The 22,541-nt window shown below is 43.5% G+C and overlaps 12 protein-coding genes and 1 non-coding gene across 13 annotated transcripts; 8 read left to right on the forward strand and 5 right to left on the reverse strand.

The window, feature by feature from the left end:
• Window positions 1-127: 127 nt before the first annotated feature.
• FOA43_000850 (uncharacterized protein) lies at window positions 128-2,446 on the forward strand (the record flags this gene model as incomplete). Its single annotated transcript, XM_038921176.1, has 1 exon — window positions 128-2,446. One exon carries the CDS (start codon window positions 128-130, stop codon window positions 2,444-2,446), a length of 2,319 nt encoding a protein of 772 aa, XP_038777104.1.
• Window positions 2,447-2,727: 281 nt separating this feature from the next.
• On the forward strand, window positions 2,728-4,428 carry FOA43_000851 (uncharacterized protein; the record flags this gene model as incomplete). Its single annotated transcript, XM_038921177.1, has 1 exon — window positions 2,728-4,428. One exon carries the CDS (start codon window positions 2,728-2,730, stop codon window positions 4,426-4,428), a length of 1,701 nt encoding a protein of 566 aa, XP_038777105.1.
• A 97-nt stretch (window positions 4,429-4,525) lies between these two features.
• FOA43_000852 lies at window positions 4,526-4,598 on the reverse strand. Its single transcript has one exon. It is a non-coding gene; the product is annotated as a tRNA-Arg (tRNA).
• A 1,121-nt stretch (window positions 4,599-5,719) lies between these two features.
• Window positions 5,720-7,246, forward strand: FOA43_000853 (uncharacterized protein; the record flags this gene model as incomplete). The annotated part of the gene is made up of 1 exon (XM_038921178.1): window positions 5,720-7,246. The coding sequence occupies one exon, from the start codon at window positions 5,720-5,722 to the stop codon at window positions 7,244-7,246; it is 1,527 nt and encodes a 508-aa protein (XP_038777106.1).
• A 76-nt stretch (window positions 7,247-7,322) lies between these two features.
• VAN1 (Mannan polymerase I complex van1 subunit) lies at window positions 7,323-8,890 on the reverse strand (the record flags this gene model as incomplete). The annotated part of the gene is made up of 2 exons (XM_038921179.1): window positions 7,323-8,784; window positions 8,844-8,890. 2 exons carry the CDS (start codon window positions 8,888-8,890, stop codon window positions 7,323-7,325), a joined length of 1,509 nt encoding a protein of 502 aa, XP_038777107.1.
• Window positions 8,891-9,115: 225 nt separating this feature from the next.
• Window positions 9,116-10,909, reverse strand: FOA43_000855 (uncharacterized protein; the record flags this gene model as incomplete). Its single annotated transcript, XM_038921180.1, has 1 exon — window positions 9,116-10,909. The coding sequence occupies one exon, from the start codon at window positions 10,907-10,909 to the stop codon at window positions 9,116-9,118; it is 1,794 nt and encodes a 597-aa protein (XP_038777108.1).
• Window positions 10,910-13,412: 2,503 nt separating this feature from the next.
• Window positions 13,413-14,198, forward strand: FOA43_000856 (uncharacterized protein; the record flags this gene model as incomplete). The annotated part of the gene is made up of 1 exon (XM_038921181.1): window positions 13,413-14,198. The coding sequence occupies one exon, from the start codon at window positions 13,413-13,415 to the stop codon at window positions 14,196-14,198; it is 786 nt and encodes a 261-aa protein (XP_038777109.1).
• A 76-nt stretch (window positions 14,199-14,274) lies between these two features.
• On the reverse strand, window positions 14,275-15,267 carry FOA43_000857 (uncharacterized protein; the record flags this gene model as incomplete). The annotated part of the gene is made up of 2 exons (XM_038921182.1): window positions 14,275-14,810; window positions 15,261-15,267. 2 exons carry the CDS (start codon window positions 15,265-15,267, stop codon window positions 14,275-14,277), a joined length of 543 nt encoding a protein of 180 aa, XP_038777110.1.
• Window positions 15,268-15,421: 154 nt separating this feature from the next.
• CKA2 (Casein kinase II subunit alpha') lies at window positions 15,422-16,432 on the forward strand (the record flags this gene model as incomplete). Its single annotated transcript, XM_038921183.1, has 1 exon — window positions 15,422-16,432. One exon carries the CDS (start codon window positions 15,422-15,424, stop codon window positions 16,430-16,432), a length of 1,011 nt encoding a protein of 336 aa, XP_038777111.1.
• Window positions 16,433-16,683: 251 nt separating this feature from the next.
• Window positions 16,684-19,032, forward strand: FOA43_000859 (uncharacterized protein; the record flags this gene model as incomplete). The annotated part of the gene is made up of 1 exon (XM_038921184.1): window positions 16,684-19,032. One exon carries the CDS (start codon window positions 16,684-16,686, stop codon window positions 19,030-19,032), a length of 2,349 nt encoding a protein of 782 aa, XP_038777112.1.
• Window positions 19,033-19,280: 248 nt separating this feature from the next.
• FOA43_000860 (uncharacterized protein) lies at window positions 19,281-21,023 on the forward strand (the record flags this gene model as incomplete). The annotated part of the gene is made up of 1 exon (XM_038921185.1): window positions 19,281-21,023. One exon carries the CDS (start codon window positions 19,281-19,283, stop codon window positions 21,021-21,023), a length of 1,743 nt encoding a protein of 580 aa, XP_038777113.1.
• Window positions 21,024-21,223: 200 nt separating this feature from the next.
• FOA43_000861 (uncharacterized protein) lies at window positions 21,224-21,499 on the reverse strand (the record flags this gene model as incomplete). The annotated part of the gene is made up of 1 exon (XM_038921186.1): window positions 21,224-21,499. The coding sequence occupies one exon, from the start codon at window positions 21,497-21,499 to the stop codon at window positions 21,224-21,226; it is 276 nt and encodes a 91-aa protein (XP_038777114.1).
• A 153-nt stretch (window positions 21,500-21,652) lies between these two features.
• FOA43_000862 (uncharacterized protein) lies at window positions 21,653-22,510 on the forward strand (the record flags this gene model as incomplete). The annotated part of the gene is made up of 1 exon (XM_038921187.1): window positions 21,653-22,510. One exon carries the CDS (start codon window positions 21,653-21,655, stop codon window positions 22,508-22,510), a length of 858 nt encoding a protein of 285 aa, XP_038777115.1.
• Window positions 22,511-22,541: the final 31 nt, after the last annotated feature.

Consider the following 22,541-nt stretch of genomic DNA (forward strand, 5'->3'; position numbering starts at 1 on the left):
TTTGTCTTGTAGTATTTTTTTCCTTTGCGGGGTGCCCCCGATATTTTAATTATGTAACCATTCTCTATATGTTCTTGTGTTGCAACTCTTATTAAACTGATCTCCAAGCATAAGTCATTATAAGTTCATGACGGACTCCACATCTGTATATCTTCCAGCAAAACTTCCGTATCCGCTTAAAGTGAGCAAAGTGATAGTTGAGGAGGGCGATGTGATCTCCAAGCATGCACAGATATTCACCTATAAGTACTCTGATTATGAGCCTGTGCCGTTGAGCAAAGAAGATGATGATGATGACAGAGAAACTGGGGATATGGCTGATTCTGACGAAGGTGCCAGAAAAAAAGTTAAAGTCGAATATGTCGGAAACTACGAGTGTCCTTTTGGAGGACGGATAGAGAAGGTGTATATTAAGACTGGCGACGTTCTCAACAATGAAGCCGGCCATATTTTGGATGTTGTGGAGCCGTGCACTCATCCAATTCAGTATGGTGGACTCTGCGCCATCTGTGGGAAATCGGTGGATGATGAGGACCGAGCTTCTATACCGATGGCTCACGGTACAACCAATCTAAAGGTGTCTTCCAAAGAGGCCGCCAATATTGAGCGAGGATCTACCAAACGCTTGTTGAAGGAGAAAAAGTTGTCTCTGGTGGTGGATTTGGATCAGACGGTGATTCATGCGACGGTCGATCCCACGGTTGGTGAATGGATGTCCGATCCTACGAATCCCAACTATGAGGCTCTAAAGGATGTAAAGTCTTTCTCTTTGGAGGAACCTGCCATGGTATCATCAGGATACACAGGACCTATCTCTCCTGCTAATATTCGATGGTACTTCGTGAAACTTCGGCCAGGATTGCACGATTTCTTGGAAAAAGCGTCGAAAATGTACGAAATGCATATCTATACCATGGCCACAAGGTCGTACGCCAAGGAAATTGGCAAGATAATCGATCCTGATGGCATTTACTTTGGTGATAGAATTCTTTCACGTGATGAAAGTGGATCTTTAACTCAGAAATCGTTGAAAAGATTGTTTCCTGTAGACACTTCGATGGTTGTAGTGATAGATGATAGAGGAGACGTTTGGAACTGGTCTCCCAACTTGATTAAGGTTATTCCCTATGATTTCTTTGTTGGTATTGGTGATATCAACTCGAGTTTTCTCCCGCGTCAGCAGGCATTGTTGGGTCCTTCCAAAAGACGTAAGAGTGTTAATATATTGGAAGAGAAGTTGACTGATGGAGAAGAGAAGGATGAATCCAGTAGGGAGACCATCAGTGATATTCGAATTAATATTAAGGAGATGGCCAAGCAGATTGGAAAAGATGAATCTGCTATAGAGGATGAATATGAAAGCACTACGGATGGAGATATCAAGGTTGAGGATGAAAGTACCAGGAAGATTGGAGAGGAGGTTGAGAAAGCTGCTGCATCCGCTGTTGATTCCTCGGTCAACGTTTCTGTTACAGATAGAGCATCATCGCCAGTGGATCGAATGGTGGAACTTGGGGAAGGAGAATTACTTGCTATGCAAGCCAATGAAAGGTCCAGTGCATTAGAACAACAGCAGCAAGAAAGACCACTAGCTAAAATGCAGCAGAATCTCGAAAAGATTATTGAAGAAGAAGAAACCAAGAATTCGTCGGTACGAGAGTCTCCTATTTTGGGTATGGATGGAAAAGAGCCACACAATTTACTCTATGATGACGATAACGAGCTTGAAATGCTTGGACAGGCACTTATGAGGATTCACAACGAGTTTTATTTCGAAGTTGAGAGAGAAGATCAGACTCAACATGCTCCAGATGTAGAGGATATCATGACATCAATGAAAAGTCTTGTTTTTCGAGGCTTTGTGTTTCTATTAAGTGGGGTGTTACCATTAGGAACACCTCTTGACTCAGCAGATATCGTTATTTGGGCTAAGTCATTTGGTGCTACTTTTTCCGCTGAATACAATACTAGTGTAACACATGTGATTTGCAAGAATCCAGGGACATTCAAAGTCCGGTTGGCGAAATCTGTCGATTCTAAAGTGAAGATAGTGAATCCTAATTGGCTCTTTAGTTGTATGTCATTGTGGGAGAAAGTCCCGGAAGAGGAATATGAGGTTGAAGTGGAACATCTTCTGAGTAAAGAGCAGGTTGATAATTTCTTGAAGTACCATAATCATGTTTTAGGAGAGACTACGTTTGATACGTCTAATTTGGACTGGAATGAGATTGATGAGGAGATGAAGGAATTTATGGGGGATGATTACGAAGCCGAGGAGGGGGAGGGGGAGGCTGATCACGCTGGGACTAAGGAGGCTGAAGGTGCTGCGGCTAAGGAGGTTGAAGTTTCTGGGGCTGACGATGACGCGGATGACGGGGATGACTTCGAGCAGGAGATATTGGAGGACTTGGCCGATCTCGAGGAGGAGAATAAGGATAAGCATTAGTGTATAGAATATTGCCTAATAAGGAAATGTAATAGCAGAACACGGTAACGGTTAAGTTTCCGATACCCCGTAGCCCCAGCTGCACCTAATAGCATCCGGTAACTTTTAGCAGTGCCCCTGTAGAGTTCCAGTGGTATTTTTTCCCGCCCAGTAACCTCCTTCCTACCCCAGTAGCTTCACCCCTCTCCCGGGTAGCTTCCCCCTCATACCTCCAACTTTTTTCTCAATCTTCTAACCCTCTTAACACCTCTTCCTTCTTTCTAACTTCACTCATTGCCTCCATGGAAACGCGAACACAAGAAACCCCGCAGTTCTTTCTTACGCTGGCCTCTACGCTCGCTACCGTCTGGTACTCGTTTCTTGACCTGTTCAAGAGTGTGCCTGGTGGTGCATGGGTTCTCGACTATATTCGTGCTTCTCATAAGAATGATCCATGGCGTACTTTATTGGAAGTTCTTCTTGCTCTTCTTGCAATTCGTTACTTTTTGGCCTCTAAATATTCTCAGGATGAGAATGATAAGGTGACTCTCAATGAGCGAGAGGTCGACGATTTGATTGATGATTGGGAACCTGACCCTATTGTTCCTCCTTTAAGGCGTGACGAGAGGTGGCAGTTGGACTCTATTCCCTTAATTAAAGGTGGTATCAGTTCTCACGTCACTGTCGAAGACCCAAGTACAGGGAACATTACTACGGACGTTCTCAGTTTTGCTTGCAAGGATTATTTGGCCATGGGAACCAATGAAACTGTCAAGCAAAATTCCATCAAGGAGATAAGAGCAGCCGGTGTCGGTGCATGCGGTCCACCAAATTTCTATGGTACTCAGGACGTTCATGTGCGTGTTTGTGAGGACCTTGCACGGTTTTTGGGTGCAGAGGAAGGCATCATTTACGGTCAAGATTTCTGTACACCTACATCGGTGTTACCCTGCTTCTTGAAGCGTGGTGATATCATAATCATGGATGGTGGTGTTAATTTGGCCCTTCAGAAATCAGCCTTAATTTCCCGTTGTGATGTCGAATGGTTCAATCACAACGATCTGGACCACTTGGAAGAGATTCTGGAGAGCCTAAAGGAGGATTTATCTGAAGGTCCATTGAACCGTCGTTTCATCGTCACTGAAGGCTTGTTTGAAAACTTTGGAGACTCTCCTGATTTGAAGAGACTCGTCGAGATAAAAAATCATTACAAGTTTCGTTTGGTTCTTGACGAAACAAACTCGGTCGGTACTCTTGGTGCCAACGGACGTGGTCTTCCTGAAGTCTATGGAATTCCTCGCGATCAAATTGAAATTACAATTGGTTCAATGGCTCAAGCTCTGGGTTCTAGTGGTGGATACTGTGTAGGATGTCACGACATGATCTATCACCAAATTCTATCCTCTAATGCTTACGTTTTTTCTGCTTCCTTGCCTTCCTACTGTGCCGTTGCTGCATCTACCACCATACATCTTCTTGAAGATTCGGAAAAATCCGGTGCTGTTAATCCTTATATCCAGCCACTCGTTGAAAATTCCAAGTATCTTCATCAGTCGTTTAGAAATTCTCTTGTTCTCAAGAATTTCCTGATTGTCAGATCTGCTGACTATTCCCCCGTTGTTCATTTGAGAATTAATCCTCTTCTACGGAAGTCTTTAGATCTCCCTGAAGGTTATGGTGGCCCTGGTTCTGTAATCATTAAAGCCGTGAAAAAGGGTCACGAGGAACTCTACTTTGATGCCAGATATAACACTGAGAGTTACATTCTTCAACTCATCATAAACAAATGTGTTGAGAACAAGGTGCTCTTAACAAGAACTAAGCGCGTCTTGCACCACGAGATTCTTCCTGTGGTGCCTGAGCTTATCCTTCATTGCAACTCAAAATTTTCTAAACCTGAGTTGAAGCGTGCCGTTTCCGTGGTGGAGCAGGCCGTTACTGGCGTATTACGTGGACTTACTAAATCCAAGTTTGCTGAATATGCTGCAGATCTTGAAAACTAGTATACTTAATCTTTCTCTTTAATAATATAATACTAACTAATACTTACTTCTTAAGTAGTAACCAATAAAAAAAATTTGTTTGGCCATATTGAGGAAACTCCCCCTGCAGGACTCGAACCTGCAACCTTTTGGTTCGTAGCCAAACGCGATAACCATTACGCTAAGAGGGAAGCTCTGGCTTGGTCGGAGTTGATGTTTGTTTTCAGAACATTTTGATTTTATCACAATCTGAAGGTTTTCTACTATTTAAACAAGTCGTTATCCTTGGATATTAGATTCAGTGGTAAAAAGATGTTTGCATGGTGTTTGTTGAAATAATCTTTATGAAAAGCTTTACTAGCTGCCATATTTGGGGTACAAAGACTATTTGTTGAAATACAGGAAGTAAAATGTATTTTACCTTTTGAAAATAATAGCATTACTGACTTTTTGTTAGTAGATAACAGGTAATTAATCACCTCTCCAGATATACATACTAAAATCAGCCCTGTCATGAGTGCTGATGTCTGATCCCTTAAACAACTATTATGGGCTCATTCATACAAATAAGGTGTTCCATTTTACGCTTGGTACTGTCTTAACAAACTGTTTCAAGTTATGTTTCTACGCGCTCGGAGTGACCAGCATCACTACATCAGTGGCAAAAAAAATGCCAAATAAAAAAAGCAGTTTCCGTTGGATGATCCCCATGAGCTCTTATTTAGTCTTGGGTACATATACCACTGAGAACACCGAAATACGCTTTAGTGCCTTAGTCCTTCATCGTGCAGCAGTTTCTTAAAGAAGAATTTCAGACGCACAGGAAAAGAAACTAAAACACGTCGCATAATACACTACTTATCCGAGGGTATTTGAAAAAGACAACAGTTTAATTAGCTTGAAGGCGGTTGAAAAGTGGTGAAAGCTACTGAAAAGCACGACATTTGCACTACTACCATGTCTGCATTCCCTTGATCCTAGAGATCATGTGCCACACGTAATGCAAAATCCTAAGCTGCATGCTGCCGAATTAGTCCACTGAGATCTACGTATTCTGACAAATGAAAACAAACACGCCCCGGCAACGGTCTGCACAATTTTACGATCTCGAGGCCCCTAATTTTTTTTCCACCCCCCTTAGATCCGGATTTTGCACCCGGTAACTTCTGGCGTTTCACCCTGTAGCTCCTGGGGGTCCACCCCGTAGCCCCTGCTTCCCGAAGCCTCTGGTTAACTCATTGACATGATTCAAACACTTCCTCATAAACACAACTCTGTTCTCCTAGTGATTGCCTTCTCTACTTCTATCAACATGCTTCCTTCTTCGTTGGTCAGTCTCCTTTGGCTGTTACAACTGGCGTGGGCTTTTGTTCCGCTTACCCCGTCGTATATCAACAACAAGAAGAAGTTTTCCGTGTGGTCCAAGCAGAAGCCTCCCAAGGGCTACAAAGAGACAGCCGGGCTGATCTCCAAGAAGATCCAGAAGGATGCTGCCGTTTCTACGAACGATGGCTCCTTCACGCTCTCTACAGGCATATCCTTCATTTTCTCGGATGCCGATGAATACGCTTACTATGTCAATGCAGGCATTGGCTCGTCGGATTTTCCTCTTCTCATAGATACGGGTAGTGCTTATTTGTGGGTCTACGACAGTGAATGCAACGATGACTCTTGCAGCGATAAACCCTTGTATAGTGCATCCAGCAGCGGAAGTTCTTCTTCTTCGAAGACCTTTGATCTCTCCTATAACACGGGCACTGCTTCCGGTATCATTGTTCAGGACGATGTCACCATTGCGAACGTGGAGGCCGAAAGCTTCTCGTTCGGTGCTGCTTCTGTCGTTCCAGATCTTTTTCAGGATTACCCCTTCAGCGGAATTCTTGGCTTGTCTGCGGGTAACGAATCCTCATCAAATTTGATCAATATAGTTGACTATTTGTATAAGAACGGTACAATTGACGCTGCCAAGTTTGCTCTCTGTATGTCCAATTATGTTGTCGATGACTCGTTACAGGCATATGGTAACAATTCTGGCCTTTTAATATTGGGTAGCGATCAGCCAGACCTCTATATCGACCCTATCTACTCTACAGACATTCTTACGGACTCTTCAAATCACTGGGAAGTGAAAATTGACAAGATTTTTGTCGATGACTATCAACTTCAGTTTCAGGCACTTAAAATTCCGGATTATGGCTCGTCAAACATTTCCAGAATCGGCCTATTAGACTCGGGAACAACTTCTATCATTCTCTCCTCTAAAGATGCCATCACTCTTCATTCATGCTTTGCAAATTCTGAATCGGATGGCACCCAGTATGCCATTTACTGCAACACAACTTCTGTTGTAAGTCTCGATATTGCAGGACATAATTGGACCATTACCTCTGATCAGTACTTGGGTACTGCATATTCTGAAGATTCCGGTCTCAGCGGCTACTGTGTTAGTAACTTCCAAGGTCTAGACTCCACCACCGATGGATCCTGGATCTTAGGTAACATTTTCTTGAAAAGTTACTACGTTGAGTTCGACTACGCTAACGCCAAAGTTGGCTTTGCCGAGAGAGCTGACAATGTAGTTGTCACAAAAGGTTCACAGGATTCTCTAGCTATTACTAGCTCAGGAGCAGAGTCGTCTGCAGGTTCTTCTGCATTTAGTTCAACCGCTTGCACTTCCTACTTTAATTCTTCAAGCTCTACTTTGACTTCCTCCTCAGCCAACGCTTCGTCCACTTCCTCTAACTCCACATCGTCCACGTCAGACTCCAAAGCCAGTGCAGCTCCTCTACTTCCCTCTTTCTTCCTCCTTTCAATTATGTTGGCATCATATCTCATATAGAATCTACACCTAATTAAAAGATAATGTAAAGATTTATTTAAACGAATGAATAAAAGTTGGCTTCTAATAAAGTACACTACTTGCTGCTTCCAAACCGTCTTTTCTTTCTCTCTAACTTGGAGATCTCTTGTAAATCATCCTGACTAGGCTCATAGATATGCCATATTGTATAGTGAGGGAGTCCTCCCACTCTGAAACCCATTCTCTTAACCATTTTACCAAATGCTTCAGTCTCTGCGTGGTTCATAAATGTAAAGGCAGGAAAGTTAGCACCGTTACGAAATACTTGAGCTTTGGCAAGAATAGAAACACCTCCAACACCATCCAGATCAACTATCTCATCTGGATTACCCTGCGGGTCTCTAATATAGGCCAAATGTGCTCTCCAAGTAGGGTACTCAGCATAACCTTCTACTATAACGTCATCTTCATCCAAGGAGTGTGCCAAACTGATGGCTGCATCGGACTCAATCCAGGAGTTTAAATCATAAGGCTGTTCATTCCCTAAGAAAGTGGGTAACGGCCTCCACACGTTGGGAACAACCACATCAAAGTCCCCGGCAAACTTCATCATGAATTGCAAAATATCACCCGGAGAGGTCTCAATATCAGCATCTCTCCAATAAACCCAGGAGTGATACGGTTTTAAAGCTGCAGAAAGAAGCCAGTTCCGGGCACGACCCATCAATTTTCTCCGGATTCCTTGAATCTTAACGTCATGGCGATCTGAAAATCCCTGGCCAATCACCTGGCCAAAATCCTTCTGGAAGATCTCTATATTGTGGAAAGGCTTGGCATACTGGTCATGATAAGGCGGTGAAAAAGCTTTCCTGACCCGCTCTTTGTAATCTTCCGGCAGATACTTCTCATACATATCACTGGAACCGAAGACACCACTTCCAACAACTCGTTTATGCTTCTTTTCAAGAAGAGGAAGCAACGTCTGCTGCTGTAATGCCTTGGTATATTTACTAAGTGTTTCCAACGTTTTGTCCCCCTTAGAACAGTCGCTTACCAAAAAGGCCACGTCTACAAGATCGTGGTTGTAGGTCATATTCATCATGTTACGAAACATCAACGGGAGAACTTTCTCACCATTTCTTAGAGGAATGAGAAGAAGCACTCTCTGATCGTTTGATTTGTCTACTGCACTTCCCTCATAGTTTTTCATGTCGAAATAGTGAACCGTGTCCGGCATAGGATCACTATCGGAAGCCATTTCGGTAAGACCTGACTGAATAGCCGGAAAATCGGACGAGCCGCTGGATTTCTCCGACTGGGCCTTGTAGAGAGTCGAGTCACCCTGATACCCCTGGTACCCTTGGTTTTTCTGGGCTCTCTGGCTTTTCTGGCTCCTCTGGCTCCTCGGGCTCCCCTGGTTTCTCTGGTTCCTTAGGTTCCCCTGGCCTCCAACAACCATGTAAATCACAAATCCCAAAAATATCAACATACCAGCAACAAGAAATGATCTACGCACCATATTCGAGGTGGATCGACGAGGCCTCTTGGGCTTAAACTCATCATCATAGTCTGAAGAACTATAAATAACATACAATGTTAGTAAAAGAAGTGCCAATATAAATGCAACAGTACTTACATAGGCAACTCGGGGCCCTTTTTAAACCCACGAACAAACCTCTGCATGGTGCAAATCTAAATAAAGAGTGTAGGACAATTGATAGTAAGTAGAACAAGTAGATAACAATGGACAAGTTATTATTTATGGATCTCAATCAGTACGGATTAATTTTTCTTCAGCGCCAAAAAAAAGGATGAAAAATAGAGAGAGATTGTAGGGGGAGTACCACCAAGATACCGGGGTGGAAGTTAGCGAACTAGGGAAGCCTACCGGGCACCGGATCATCAAACTCACATCACCGTCTCAATGAAACCATTCTTATCAGGCTCAAACCATTGCTCCCTTAACACTACCCACACTCTTTGGGCTAATTGCCTAGACTTCTTCTCACTGTCAGATTTGGCTTCTATATAGACCTTCAATTTCGGCTCCGTACCTGATCCTCTGGCAGTAAATCTAATTTCCGTATTCTCCTCACCTCCTTTTAATACACAAGTTATCATCTGTGACGAAGAATCCACTGGAAGCAACGGCTTATTATCTACAGTAGTAGATTCGTACCCCAAAGTAAGATCTCTCCACGAGCTCACTTCAAACTCTGCGATTTTCTTAGGATAGTCACTACTAGTGGAACCTCTAATGACCTCGTTGAAAAGACTTGGAATCACCGTGACGTCACTCGTTCTATAGTATCCATTGCACGAACAGTAGTATCCAAATTTCTTATAGCCATTTTCAAGCTTAGATACGGCATTTTCTCCATTCCTCAGCCAATACTGGTACATCTGTAAAAACACTGTCAACGCAGAAAGCCCATCTTTATCGTGAACCACATCAAACATGAACCCAATGGCCTCCTCGAATGCAAAAGGCACTTTAAGTCCCTTCTTTTCCAACTCGATAGCCTTGTTTCCAATCCATTTGAACCCAGTTAGAGTGTCAACGTAATGGAAGCCAAGCTTTTTAGCCATTGAACCAATGAGTTGCGAAGAGACCGTTGAATTGATCATGTAAATCTGACTTAATTCCTCCCTAGAATACTGGGAAGCTATATAGTCAGCAAACAAAAACCCAATCTCATTTCCTGTCAACTGTCTCCATTCACCACATTTACTTTTAACCGCCACGGAAAATCGATCTGCATCTGGATCATTGGCTAAAACCAACGAAATCCCAAGCTCTTCAGCCTTGGAAATCCCTAAATCTAGTGCTCCCTTTTCTTCCGGGTTAGGAAAACTCACCGTAGGGAAGTCAGGATCCGGTTCTGCTTGTTCTGGAAACATAACTAAGAGATTTTCAGAAGCATTGCTGACCATCTGGTCTATTTTCTCTGCGAATTCAGCTCCAACTCCGTGCATCGGAGTATAAACCGCACGGAATCCAGAAACTTTGTGTGTAATAAGCTTCTTGCAGATGGCTGACATATAGGCATTTACGGTATCACTCTTACAGTAGACCAAACGGTCTTTAAACAGGTCAAACACTACTGCAGTATTCCATTCCCCATCATTAAAAAAAGGTCTCAAATTTTTTAGGATACACTGCTGAATACCACTGTCATGAGGAGCAATGATCTGGCAGCCGTTACCCGAGTAAACTTTGTAGCCATTGTCCTCCTTAGGATTGTGAGAAGAGGTGATCATGACTCCACCTAAAGCATGATAATAATCAACTGCAAATGGTACAATAGGTGTTGCTATGATACCGGGGCCAAGATAGTAAACTTTGAAGCCGAAATGAAGAAAAGCAGCGGCAGCCAAGTTAGCGTATCTCTCAGAATTGTGTCTATGGTCGTGACCTACCACTATAGTAGGTTGAGTTGAATCGTTAGAAATGGATAGGATGTACCTGGCCAATCCCTGAGAAGCCTGAAGAATAGTAACGTCATTGATCCGACTAAAACCGGCCTCCATTTTGGACCGAAGTCCGGCTGTGCCGAAGACTATGCGGTTAGAGAGTCGGGCATCCAATTGGTCGAAGTTCCTTTGATCAACCAGTCGCTGAATTTCGGCTCTGGTAGAAGGATTGACATCCAATTGGAGCCATTGATGGGCCAAGCCCAATAAGGCATCATGGGAAGCCATTTTTGAGCAGAGTGGATATTTGGGAAGATAGACCGATAGGAAGAGCAGGTAGAATAATTGGATGAGCAAATTGGGGAAAAAATCACATAACGCAACCACTTTACCCAAAGGAGAATTAATCTCAAAAGGGAAATAAAACACGTAAATTACCTGCAGCGAAAAATTTCGCTGGAGATCATAAATTGGAAGAAATTCCTGAAACAGACAGACGCCTGAAATAGAAGCTTGAAACCTGAAACAGAAGCTGGAGACAAAAAATTACACCAATAAAACTGGATATAAGATTACGGGATCGGGGAGCAACCATTTGAAGTAATAGGCAACAACGTAAAGTAATAGGCAACCACTTAAGGTAATAGGCAATAACTTAAAGTACTAGACAGGTCCTAGGAATAGTACCACGAAAAGTACAGGCAGAGTACAGGCAGAGTACTAGGCAAAGTGCTCAGCACTTTTCAACACTACATCCTAACATACAAATACAGTAGACTTTGGAACCACATTCCACTAACAGTAGTGACATCAGATCGGGTAGTTGCTCATACAACTAGTTTGCTCGATTAGGAAGTTTAGTTGTGAACGGCTTGGCTGGTTATGTCCAAAAAAATTTTCGGGTCTTTGCCGAAATGCGAGTAATTAAATAGGAATAGGAAGGAGGGGATTTCAAGATATTAACTGAGTAGTAAGTAAACTGCTTTTTATCTCTCTATTGATCTTTATCTGCTGACGTTGTTCTCTACATATGTCTACATTTGCACCTTTAACCTCTTCAGAGGATCCTCCAGTGACTCCAAAGCGTAAGCGCAGAGGAAGACCTCCACGCCATGTAAAGGAGGCCAGAGCTGGAGAGTCCACTCTGCCAATTGCCATCAGAAGTCCTATCAATGCATCTGACAACTCTGCTGCTGTGGTTCGTCAGGGTGTCTGTTCTACTCCTGTAATGAGACTCAGCCCCAAGAAGAAGAATTTTCTCAGTTCGATTCGATCGTCGACGTCCTCATCCTCATCATCATCATCATCATCACCATCATCGTCAGCTTCTCTTACAAAAACCTCATCGAATTTCTTGCCAACTGCCACCCAGGGGACTCCAACTAAGCGGCGAAAAGTTCTTAGTTCATCTCCATTTTCGGCCCGGGCTTCTGATAGGTCATCGCCTTTAAAGACATCTCCTCTATCGACCTATGAGCTCGGCAAGACGAAGACTGCATTGCTGCCAACGGTTCTTTTTCCAGAGACCGTTGGTCAAACCATTATCGTTCAGACAACCTCCTCACCGAATCCACCTACATCTCCGGGTCTTAATCCATCTCTACTCGAGTCCTCTAAGCTGCCACCACCTCGTTCAACTCCCAAATCAACTTGCTCAACAAACTTCTCGAGTATTTTGAACTCTTCACCCATGTATACTCATTGGTATTCTCAGACCCCAGCACAGACCACCCTGACTACAACTCCTGGTGGTCCAAGGGGTCCGAGAGTTTCCAGGGGTCTAGGAGTTTCCAAGAGGGTTGGAGGGTCTGCAGGTCCCGTCGGTTCCTCTGGTTCCGCTGAATCCACTGGTTCCACTGGTTCTTCAGGACCCAGAGATATAGTAGCCGTTCCAACGAAACTTAAACAGACGACGACAACGAATCATTCATTGCTCTTACCTCCTCTGAATTACAAACTATCCATAAAAATCGGTCCTGACGGTAAGGCGTCTGTGGTTACAGAGCGAATTAAAGCTACCATTATGCCAGCTTCACTTACTGCAATGGCTCCTACTTCTCCAACACGAGCAATCAGAATGTTTGTTTCTTCTCCATTCTCCAAAGTGAAAAGTCCTATTCTAAACAAGTACATTTACGGAGTCAATGGGACGAATTCAGCAAGCCCTAGTCAGTCATCCATACCAGAAACTCACGTAAACAGCAAAAATTACCTCCACAACGCTACTGGCCAATTACGTATAGGCGTGGACCCTTACGTTAACGGAATCTCATCGAATGAATATGACTCAGTTCCATTACCACAGACACCGTCCAAATCACCCTACATCTCCATACAACCGGAATATCTAACTAGAGAAATCGATACTGTCCTTCAAGATAGTGAAATGCAAGAAATTCAGCTACAGAGACCTCACCTGGAACTTAAATATGATGCTAGGTACGCTCTGCAGACCTTGTTGGACGAGCTTTAAGGAGTCAGTGCTATAGTGTATAATAATAAGCAATCTCATCTCAACTTTTCAGTATACCAGTAGTCATCATTCGGATTGTCTTATTTCCTATTTCAGCCTTGCTTCTCCACTTTGCGACGAGGGGTGTTAAAAACGCGGGAACAAGAGAAAATTTAATGGTTGTAAAACTTAGCTTCCCCTCCCTGCTTACCCGATTGGGGATTTTTTCCGCGGATGATTGACCCGGTGGGGAAGGATGATCGAGGCAATACAATGAGTATAAAAAGGTATGAGTCGCCCAAATTTTCATTAATTTACCGAGCGTGGAGATCTCAAGATATGGGAGGTAAAGAAATGAAGGACAAAGTGGAAGCCGGTGCAAGCTGGTCAGGACTTGCCCACCAATTTATGGATACCAATTTTATACACGATGCATGCTGTAACAGCTTTACAATTCTTCCGGCCATTTCGGACTCTGACGCCCAGTTATTCCGGGCCAATCCTCCAGAGGCTACTGATTATCTAAGTTCGAACCTTGACAATTCCGAATATTCGAACTGCTGGAAAGCCATATCGAATAACAACTTTATGAGACCCTTTGAACTGAGCAACATGAGATCAATTCGGCAAATAAACTATATGCAAAGAGTGGACGATGTCATGCTTTTAATGCCAAGTACATCTAGCGAACGGTTAGAGAACGCATGTTGGAGAGCGTGGTCCAAATCCTTAAACAAGTTAAGGGAATTGGATCCTGCAGAAATTAATTGGTATAAGATCAATGATGTGACTTGCCTATATGGTCCGGTAATCAAAGGAACTCAGGACAAATCATTTGTTGACATGTCTGACCAAGAAGAAGAAGAAGATGAAGAAGAAGGAGAAGAAAATGGCGATGTGGACTCATCCACAGATGATGATGACTCTCTTTCGGACCTGATGTCTCTTAGAAACAGCCTGTCGATCTCGTCAACTTCCATATCGACCTCTTCGACTTCGGTGGATTCACTCAAGTCTATTTTAAAAAAACCTACCAAACAACATCCTCTCTGTAATAGAGAAAAGACCAAGAAGAGGATTTCGTTCTGCCCTCAAGTTCAGGTGGGAATATTCTACGATAATTAGTACCTATCGTATACCTATGTATCACTATTTTTTATGACCCTGCACTATATGTACTAATGACTATTTGATGAACAATTTATGACTTACTTAGTAGCAGTGCCATCACGTTACTAACGATATCTGCCACCTGGTTTAAGGAAACCTCAGTTTTCTTTTTTGCACGTCCATTCAATATGAACCTTGTAGATCGATGAACGAGTGAGTAGAGCTCTCTATATTGATGCTTTGAAAGCTTTTTGGAGATATTGCACATTCGAAATTCACTCAAGATACATGTTTCGATGAGACTTTGACCCGCAGCTTCAGCTTTAGTGCCAGCTTCAACTTTTGTTTCCAACTCAGCCTCATTCTCAACGTCAATATCAATCGAGCCGGATATCGGTTGATTTGTCGGGTCAGCTGAGCTACTAGACTCACTTTCAAAGCGCTGTCGTCTCTTTCTCAAATACTTGTCGAAGAAATCATTTTCTTTTCTAGATTCCTGGTCTAGTTCGACAAATACTGATTTACTGGTCAGCGTATCAAGCCCTTTTGCTGTAATAAGGGACTTTAGCCGACGTAATTTGGAAGGTAACTCGTTGTGGAAATTAAGCGTCTGTGCCACAAATTTAGCTGTATGATTTTTCACCAAGGGGTATATCACCACGTAGATCCCCTGTGTAGACGTGGAGGCCAAGAGAGAAGATATCAGGGGGACTTTGCTGTTTTCTCTGGAAGTTAAACAAAGCTGTAAGAGAAGAGAGAAGAAGGCCTGGGTGTCAGGATCTGTGGTGTAGACAGTGCATGGACTAACCGTAGAATCGCGAAGCCAGAACGGCACGGCATTGAGGTTGATTAGATGAAGAAATTGGACAGGAGGGGGGACAGAGGAAGGTATTTGTAGATCAACAGTTATTGGGGGAGAGTCTAATAGGGATAGAATGTGTTTGGGGATCACGGATTTCATTCCGCAGGTGAAGAGGTTGAAGGTATGTGAAGTCAAGCAGTTAGTTTGATTAGTGTTGTCAAGTCACATGGTACTACCGGGCCTATGTCCTGGGCGCGAAGTAGCCTGAACTCTACCGGGCATATAATTGTTGATTAGTCAAGTCACCTGGTGTGTATTCCGTGGTATCTGTTCTCCAGCTGCCCCCGGCTTCCCCCGGTACTCGCGAAGTGGCTTGCCCTGGAAAGAACACAAATTTCATCCTCTCACCTACTCAACTCATCCTCTTCCTATTGCCATGTCAAAAGTGCCCAAATTCAACAGTGCGGGTCATCGCATTTACTCCGTTGCAAGGATCTATGCAGATGCAAATGAAGTCCGGCCTAGAGAATACTGGGATTACGAAAACTACAAGATAGAATGGGGCAGTATCAATAGCTATGAGATTATCCAGAAGATAGGCAGAGGCAAATATTCCGAAGTGTTCACTGGGGTCAACGTCCTTAACGACGAACCCTGCGTTATTAAAGTTCTCAAACCAGTCAAACTCAAGAAAATCCATAGAGAAATCAAAATCCTTAAGAACTTGACGGGAGGTCCCAATATTGTCAAACTTTTCGATGTGGTTCAAGACCCAACTTCCAAGATCCCGGCATTGGTGTCCGAAAAGGTTAACAACGTAGACTTCCGCGTGTTGTATCCAAAGCTTGGAATTGAAGACATTAAGTTTTACTTTACCCAGCTATTGATCGCACTAGACTATTCACATTCCATGGGTATAATACACCGTGATGTCAAGCCTCAGAATATAATGATTGACCCAGTCAACAGGAAGTTGAAGCTTATTGATTGGGGGTTGGCCGAGTTTTACCATAAGGGAATTGATTTCAACGTCCGTGTTGCTTCTAGGTACCACAAGGGCCCTGAATTGTTGGTCAACCTACAGCAGTATGACTACTCTTTGGACCTCTGGGCTGTTGGTGCCATGATTGCAGCTATAGTGTTTAAAAAGGAACCTTTCTTCAAAGGAGATTCCAATAATGACCAATTGGTCAAGATAGCCAAAGTTTTGGGTACCAAGGAACTCTTGGCATACTGTCAGAAGTACGGAATCAAGCTTTCCACTGACTATGATAGTATCTTAGGTAACTATCCGAAGAGGCTATGGAAATCGTTCGTTAACAGTGGTAATCGCAGCCTAAGTGAGGCTCCTTATGTGATTGATTTGGTTGACCACCTACTACGCTACGATCATCAAGAGAGATTGACCGCTAAAGAAGCCATGGAGCATCCTTTTTTTAAGGAGTAATTAGTTCAGTAATGTATCAACAGTGGTGTAAAATGTAGGTAGGGTAGGTAAGGTGGGTGGAGGTGACGTTTAGGTTGAGTGCCAGAGGGGTCTCGCTCCCCGGTAGGTCCCCAGTGGGTCCCCAGTGGGTCCCGATGGGTCGCGGTAGGCCCCACTAGGTCCCAGACAACGCGCCAGCCTCGCTTTTTCGGTCGACCCATTTCTTGACTTCTTCGTGTCTTCTCTCTTTCACTTCTGCTCTCTCTTCATACATGCCGGACAAAGATAACTGGGTCTCTGTTCAAGAGAAAACATTTCTCAGATGGGTCAACATGAAGCTCGAGCAAGGGCGGTATCCCTCAATTGAAAAACTGAGCGACTTGGCCTCAGGTATTGCTCTATGTAACCTCCTCAATATACTTACCCATACAAAATTGACACCTATTTATGAGAAGCCAACGACCAAATTCCAGTGTATAGAGAACTTGGATCGTTTGTTGGAATTCATTAAGAATCACGAGAACTTGCAAGTCTATAATATCGGCGCTGAAGACATAGTTGATGGTAATCTCAAGCTTACCTTAGGATTACTATGGACTATAATCTTTCGGTATTCGATGGCTTTCGAAGAAAAGGAAGGTGAAGATGACAAGGAATATATTGCCGGACATCTCAGCAAGAAAGATATCTTACTTAGATGGACTCAATTGGTGACCAAGGACCTTAAAGACGTAGAAATCAAAAACTTTACCACTTCCTGGAGAAATGGCTTAGCCTTGGCAGCTATTCTCAGTCATTTTGAGCCCCAATTGATGAATTATGATGACTTTATAGCTGAAAACGCCGATAATCCTCGTCAAATCGTCGAATTGGTCATGACGAATGCTGAAAAAGCGCTTGGAATCCACCGGTTGATTGATGCCGATGATCTAGTGTGTGAGAAACCTGACGAAAAATGTATCATTGCCTACATAAGTATCTGGTACGATAAATTGCATCTTCGAGAGATCATGGAATTCCAGAAGGAGAACATGGAACGCTTAAAGAAGAAAAGAAGCGAGCAGAGCTTGAAGAAAGCCCTTGAACAGGCTGACAGGAGGCAAGTCGGATCTCGTAAGCAGTTACGTGCTCGAATGGAGACGTTTTTTGCCGTTGTGGGAAATATCGTGAACATGAAGAACAAATTCCTTCTCGAAATGGAGAGCTTGATTATTAAAATGGCTAACTGGATGGCCCAACTCAGTTTCAGCGAGGACGAGTTTCATAATGTAGAAGATGTGCTTAGATTTAGAAAGGGGTTACAGCAGTATAGAACCGTTGGAAAGATGGAGATTTTCAAAGAATTGAATCATTTGAGATCCGAGAAGGTGAAATTAAATATGTGTCTCAGAGACTACAACTTTGACAGCTTTCGGGAGCCTCAGCAGAAGAGTCTAGACAAGGCACAGCGTCTCTTGAAGCAACTTAAGGTGTTTGAAGCGGAGGCTCAACAGTACGTTAAAGACTATTTGGACAAGAAAGTGGACGAGATGACCAACAACTTTCACAAGAGCTCCTCCAGCATTCAACTTGGGTTGAATCTTATAGAAGGCGAGCTTGCCGAGCAGCATATGGACACCAAGAAGCAGCTTAATATTCTTACGGAAGTGATGGAGGATTTAAAGAGTTTGGAGATGATGATACAGAGATTGGATGGAATTCTCAAGGAGATTGACTCCCTCTATTTGCGCCTGAATGCAACTTATGACCACAATAGTGAAGATGCTAAAGTGGGTAGATTTAGAGCAAAGATTGATTATCTTCAAAAATTGGTGCTGGACAGGCTTCAGTTTATCGATAAAGAGTTCCAGAACAAGGATAGAGTGTTCAAAATATTGAAGGGAAGTGAAGAATTGAAGGAAAGGGAGGAGGTAGGAAAAGTTGATTTGTCTTCCCATCTACCTGTTGACCTAGAGAACAATAACTCGGAGTTGGATTTGGAGAAATACGTCTTTGACAGATTCGACGAGGGAAACAAGGATTATTTAAACAAATCCGAGTTCAAAGAGGCATTTGGGTACCTCTATCCACGACTTTCCGATCAACAATTGGAAGACCTATTTGAAATCATCTACAATTCTAGCAACCTAATTCTTCGTGGGGTGAGATTTGAGGATTTCGCACGACTTTTGAAGAGCACTCCCGAAGACGAAGACGAACACGAGGAGAAGGAGAGGAAGGGTCCGATGGGTCCGATAAGTTCCCAGTGCATTACGAAGATCAACAGAAAGAGAGAAAACAGCAAGAGTTTGAGTTCAAAAGACGAGGAGTTTGCCAATATGAAGGGGGAATTATATCTGAATACCTTTCGAGAGGCTTGTAATAATCGCGATTTTATCACAGTGGGAGACCTTGAGAAAATCGAGGTGGATAAGCGATTGATTAAGAGACTAGGAGATGTTATGGCTGAATTAGATTCCGACAAAGACCAGAACAAAAACAAATCTTACGACTACGTTCAATTCTTTTCCGACCCTGAAAGTTCCCTGATATATCAGGATATCGGCAGTGAGAAAGGTGAGACGGAAGTGAAAGGACTTGAAAACATACTCCAGGATTTAGAGAAGGTGGACTTGGAGTGAGGTTTAAAGAGAGGTGAGGTGATACCCGGCTTGACCCGGCTGGACCCGTCCGGACCCGTCTAGCGCCGAAAGGCGCCCTTTGGCTCCGTTTGGCCCCGTTTGGCCCCGTGGGGTTCCAACAGCCGCTGCCGCACTTTTTCATTTCCGCGCGACCCGATTTAATTAAATCAAATAAGTAACATAAGTCTAAAATTTTTACTCATGTTGTCATCGTCGCCTCCTTATCAGCACTTCATTGTAGAGACAGCATGTCGTTCAAAATCAATTGGAACTGTATAGAAAAGGACTCTTTCATTCAGTATGCCAAGGATACGTTGAATGAAGCGATGAATTCGGGGAAAAAACCCAATATCCTCAGCGACACCATAAAGATAGTGGATTTAAACTTTGGATCTATACCACCTGACTTTGAGATCCTAGAAATTGGTGATTTAGGGTCTGATCGATTTAGAGGAATCTTTAAGTTCAACTATTTTGGTGATGCATCTATCACGTTGACCACGAAGGTCAGTGCCAGCCTACTTAAGAACTACAACGACAACATAACAGACGACTTGGTAGACAGCAGTGATACGGCGTATGAGACAAGCTGCCGGGAGCTTGCCGGCTTCATCAAGCCAAATTTCATTGTTTCGGACTGCGATTTTGACATTCCTCTTCACCTTACGTTGAGTTCTATCAAAATGAGTTCCATCATCGTTGTTGTTTTCAGCGTTTCCAAAGGATTGACACTAGTGTTTAAGAACGAGCCCTTGGAGTCCATCGAGGTGAACTCAACCTTTGACAAGATTAAACCTATAGCGAGGTTTTTGCAGGAGAAAATCGAGACGCAGATAGGAGAGTTATTCAAGGAGTTTTTACCAAGTATGCTATACAAAATCAGCTTGGAGTATACTTCGCAGTCGTTCGAGCAGTTTCATAGGTCGATGGTTGATGATCAGGAAGTTGAGGAACCTCGTGTGATGTTGAAGGATATTGATCCGGATGCTCTGATGGGAATATCTCCTGGAAGTTTGATGAGATTAACTAGATTAGCCAGTTCAAGACAGACACTGGCACTTGGAGGCGAGCTATCGTGCGATAGGATGAATAGCAACATCGTAACAAAGGCCTTTGCCAACGCCATAATCGCATCATCGAACACTTTTGCTTTTAGTAGGCTTCATATGTCTGATTCGGATTTCATTAGAGGTGAAATGGGCGAGAAAGTATCGGTTATCAAGGAATTTCAAAAGAAGACTTTTTTCAAAAGCACCCACGATGAAGTCCGGCCTCGCAGAAGAGTTATTAAGCTACACAGGAAGAAGAAGGTCGAGCCGGAGTTGGTGAATGTTTCCGAGGCTGCCGAGACTGCAGAGGTTCCCCAGGTTCCCCAGGTTCCCCAGATTCCTCAGGTTCCTCAGGTTCCTCTGGTTCCACAGGAACCCTTGGAGGAGGACGACGATACCACAGTGATGGAAAGCGATTCGAGTGTGGAAAAGAAACAGAGAAGCATGTCGTGCATCTATTCTGGTGGCTCATCTGTCACTTCAGATGCTACATTAAATGAGAATCAACCGGAGATCATTGCCATACCGATGTTGCGTAGAACGAGTAGAAGTGGCGATTCGCCGACGGTGGACTCACACAATGGCTCGACGACGTATCAGATCGATGAACGACACGATCATCCCACCCCAGAACAATTACAACAGCTTCAACAACAACTACAGGAGCAGTGGATTACACTTCCAGCGAAATTGGTTCAAGATATACAGGCTAAATCCAAAAATTTGTTCCACATTGGCAAGGACGAGCAGCAAAAGATTCGCAAGAGGATCGTCAAATTGGATCAGCTTCTCAGCAAGAAGAACGCTGTCAAACATGACAATTCGGAGAGGGTTCCTACGATTTATGGATATTCCGCTGGGAATCGACGCAAAAGTGGGTCGAATGGCTTAAATGGATTGAATAGATTTGACACCCCACCACCTCCTTATACGTGTTTTTAATGACAACGATACGATAACGACTTACAATATTCACTATATAATAACATGAGAGCAGCGACACAGTAGCGCCTAGTATAACATAGTAGCGCTTGGCACTTGGTAGCGCCCGGTGGCGCTTGGTAGCACCCGGTAGCACCCGGTAGCACCTGGTAGCAGCTGGTAGCTCCGGCTGACATTCCAGACACACCTGATTGGCTAATCTAGCTAGAACCATAAAGCCTCTTCTGTTCCTCCCACTCATCAGTGGTAAAGACCTTTTGCGTAAAAGCATGTATTTGACTAATCTCCTCACTAAGAGCGTTGTTTACCATCCTATGCCTAGTTAGCTTGTTCTTCCCTTTGAATATGTCGCTAACTATGATGACAGCAAACGCCTGACCACAACCACCGGACATATCTTGAACTTCCACCTCATTAGCCTGAAGCCTAGTTTTAATGGTTTTAACCAATTGATCTGAATTCAGAACTGATGACATTAACGGTTACTTCAAAGAAAGAAACGAAATAGTTGAACAAAGAAAGGGAGAGAGAAATAAGGGCCTGGGCGGAAAAACCTTGCCTGGTGAAAAAGAGCGATAAGTCCCGCGAAGAGCTCACACCCTGCCATACTCTCTGTTCATCCACCTCAAATGACTACTCTCAGCACTAAGACATTGAAACAAGTGGTGTGTGGTATCCAAAAGCTCTACCCGATTAGCTTTGCTGACAATTCATGGGACAATACGGGATTACTAGTGGATTGTAGTGTATCGACAACGAACGAGACGAAAACAAAGCTACTCTTAACGGTCGATTTGACACAATCTGTGGCTGATGAAGCCGTTACAACTGGATGCAACTTGATCTTGGCTTACCATCCATTTATTTTCCGGGGATTGAAATCGATTAGGCCATCTGATCCTCAACAGAGTTCACTTATCAAATTGATTAGATCAGGAATATCTGTCTATTGTCCGCATACGGCCATTGATGCTGCCAAGGGTGGTGTCAACGATTGGTTGGCGGAAGGGATCACGGACAGAGATGCTAATTTAAAAGAGAAAACTATTATCGAACCCAATTCTGACGGCATTGATGGAGTTGGAATGGGTAGATTGGTGGTGTTGAAGAGACCAATCTCACTCAGAAGTGTTATCAAACGAGTTAAGAAGAACTTGAAAATTGAGCATATTCAATTAGCCACAAAACACCCGGATCAACTGGATGAGTTGTCGATCCGTACTGTGGCTATCTGCGCCGGCTCGGGCTCAAGCTTGTTCCGCAATGTCAGGGCAGATCTATACTACACGGGAGAATTAGCACACCATGAGGCCTTATTTTATAAAGAATGTGGAGCGCACGTTATCGCATGCAACCATTCCAACACAGAAAGAGGTTTTCTACAGGTGTTGAAGCTGCAATTGAACGAGCAATTCAAGCAAATGGGTCTGGAACAAGTCAATATTACGATTAGCTTAACCGATCGGGATCCATACCAAGTTGTGTAAGCATGGCAGTGCTCGTGCATCCCTAAGTAGC

The sequence above is a fragment of the Brettanomyces nanus genome, chromosome 1, assembly GCF_011074865.1.
Source record: "Brettanomyces nanus chromosome 1, complete sequence".
Lineage (NCBI taxonomy): Eukaryota > Fungi > Ascomycota > Pichiomycetes > Pichiales > Pichiaceae > Brettanomyces > Brettanomyces nanus.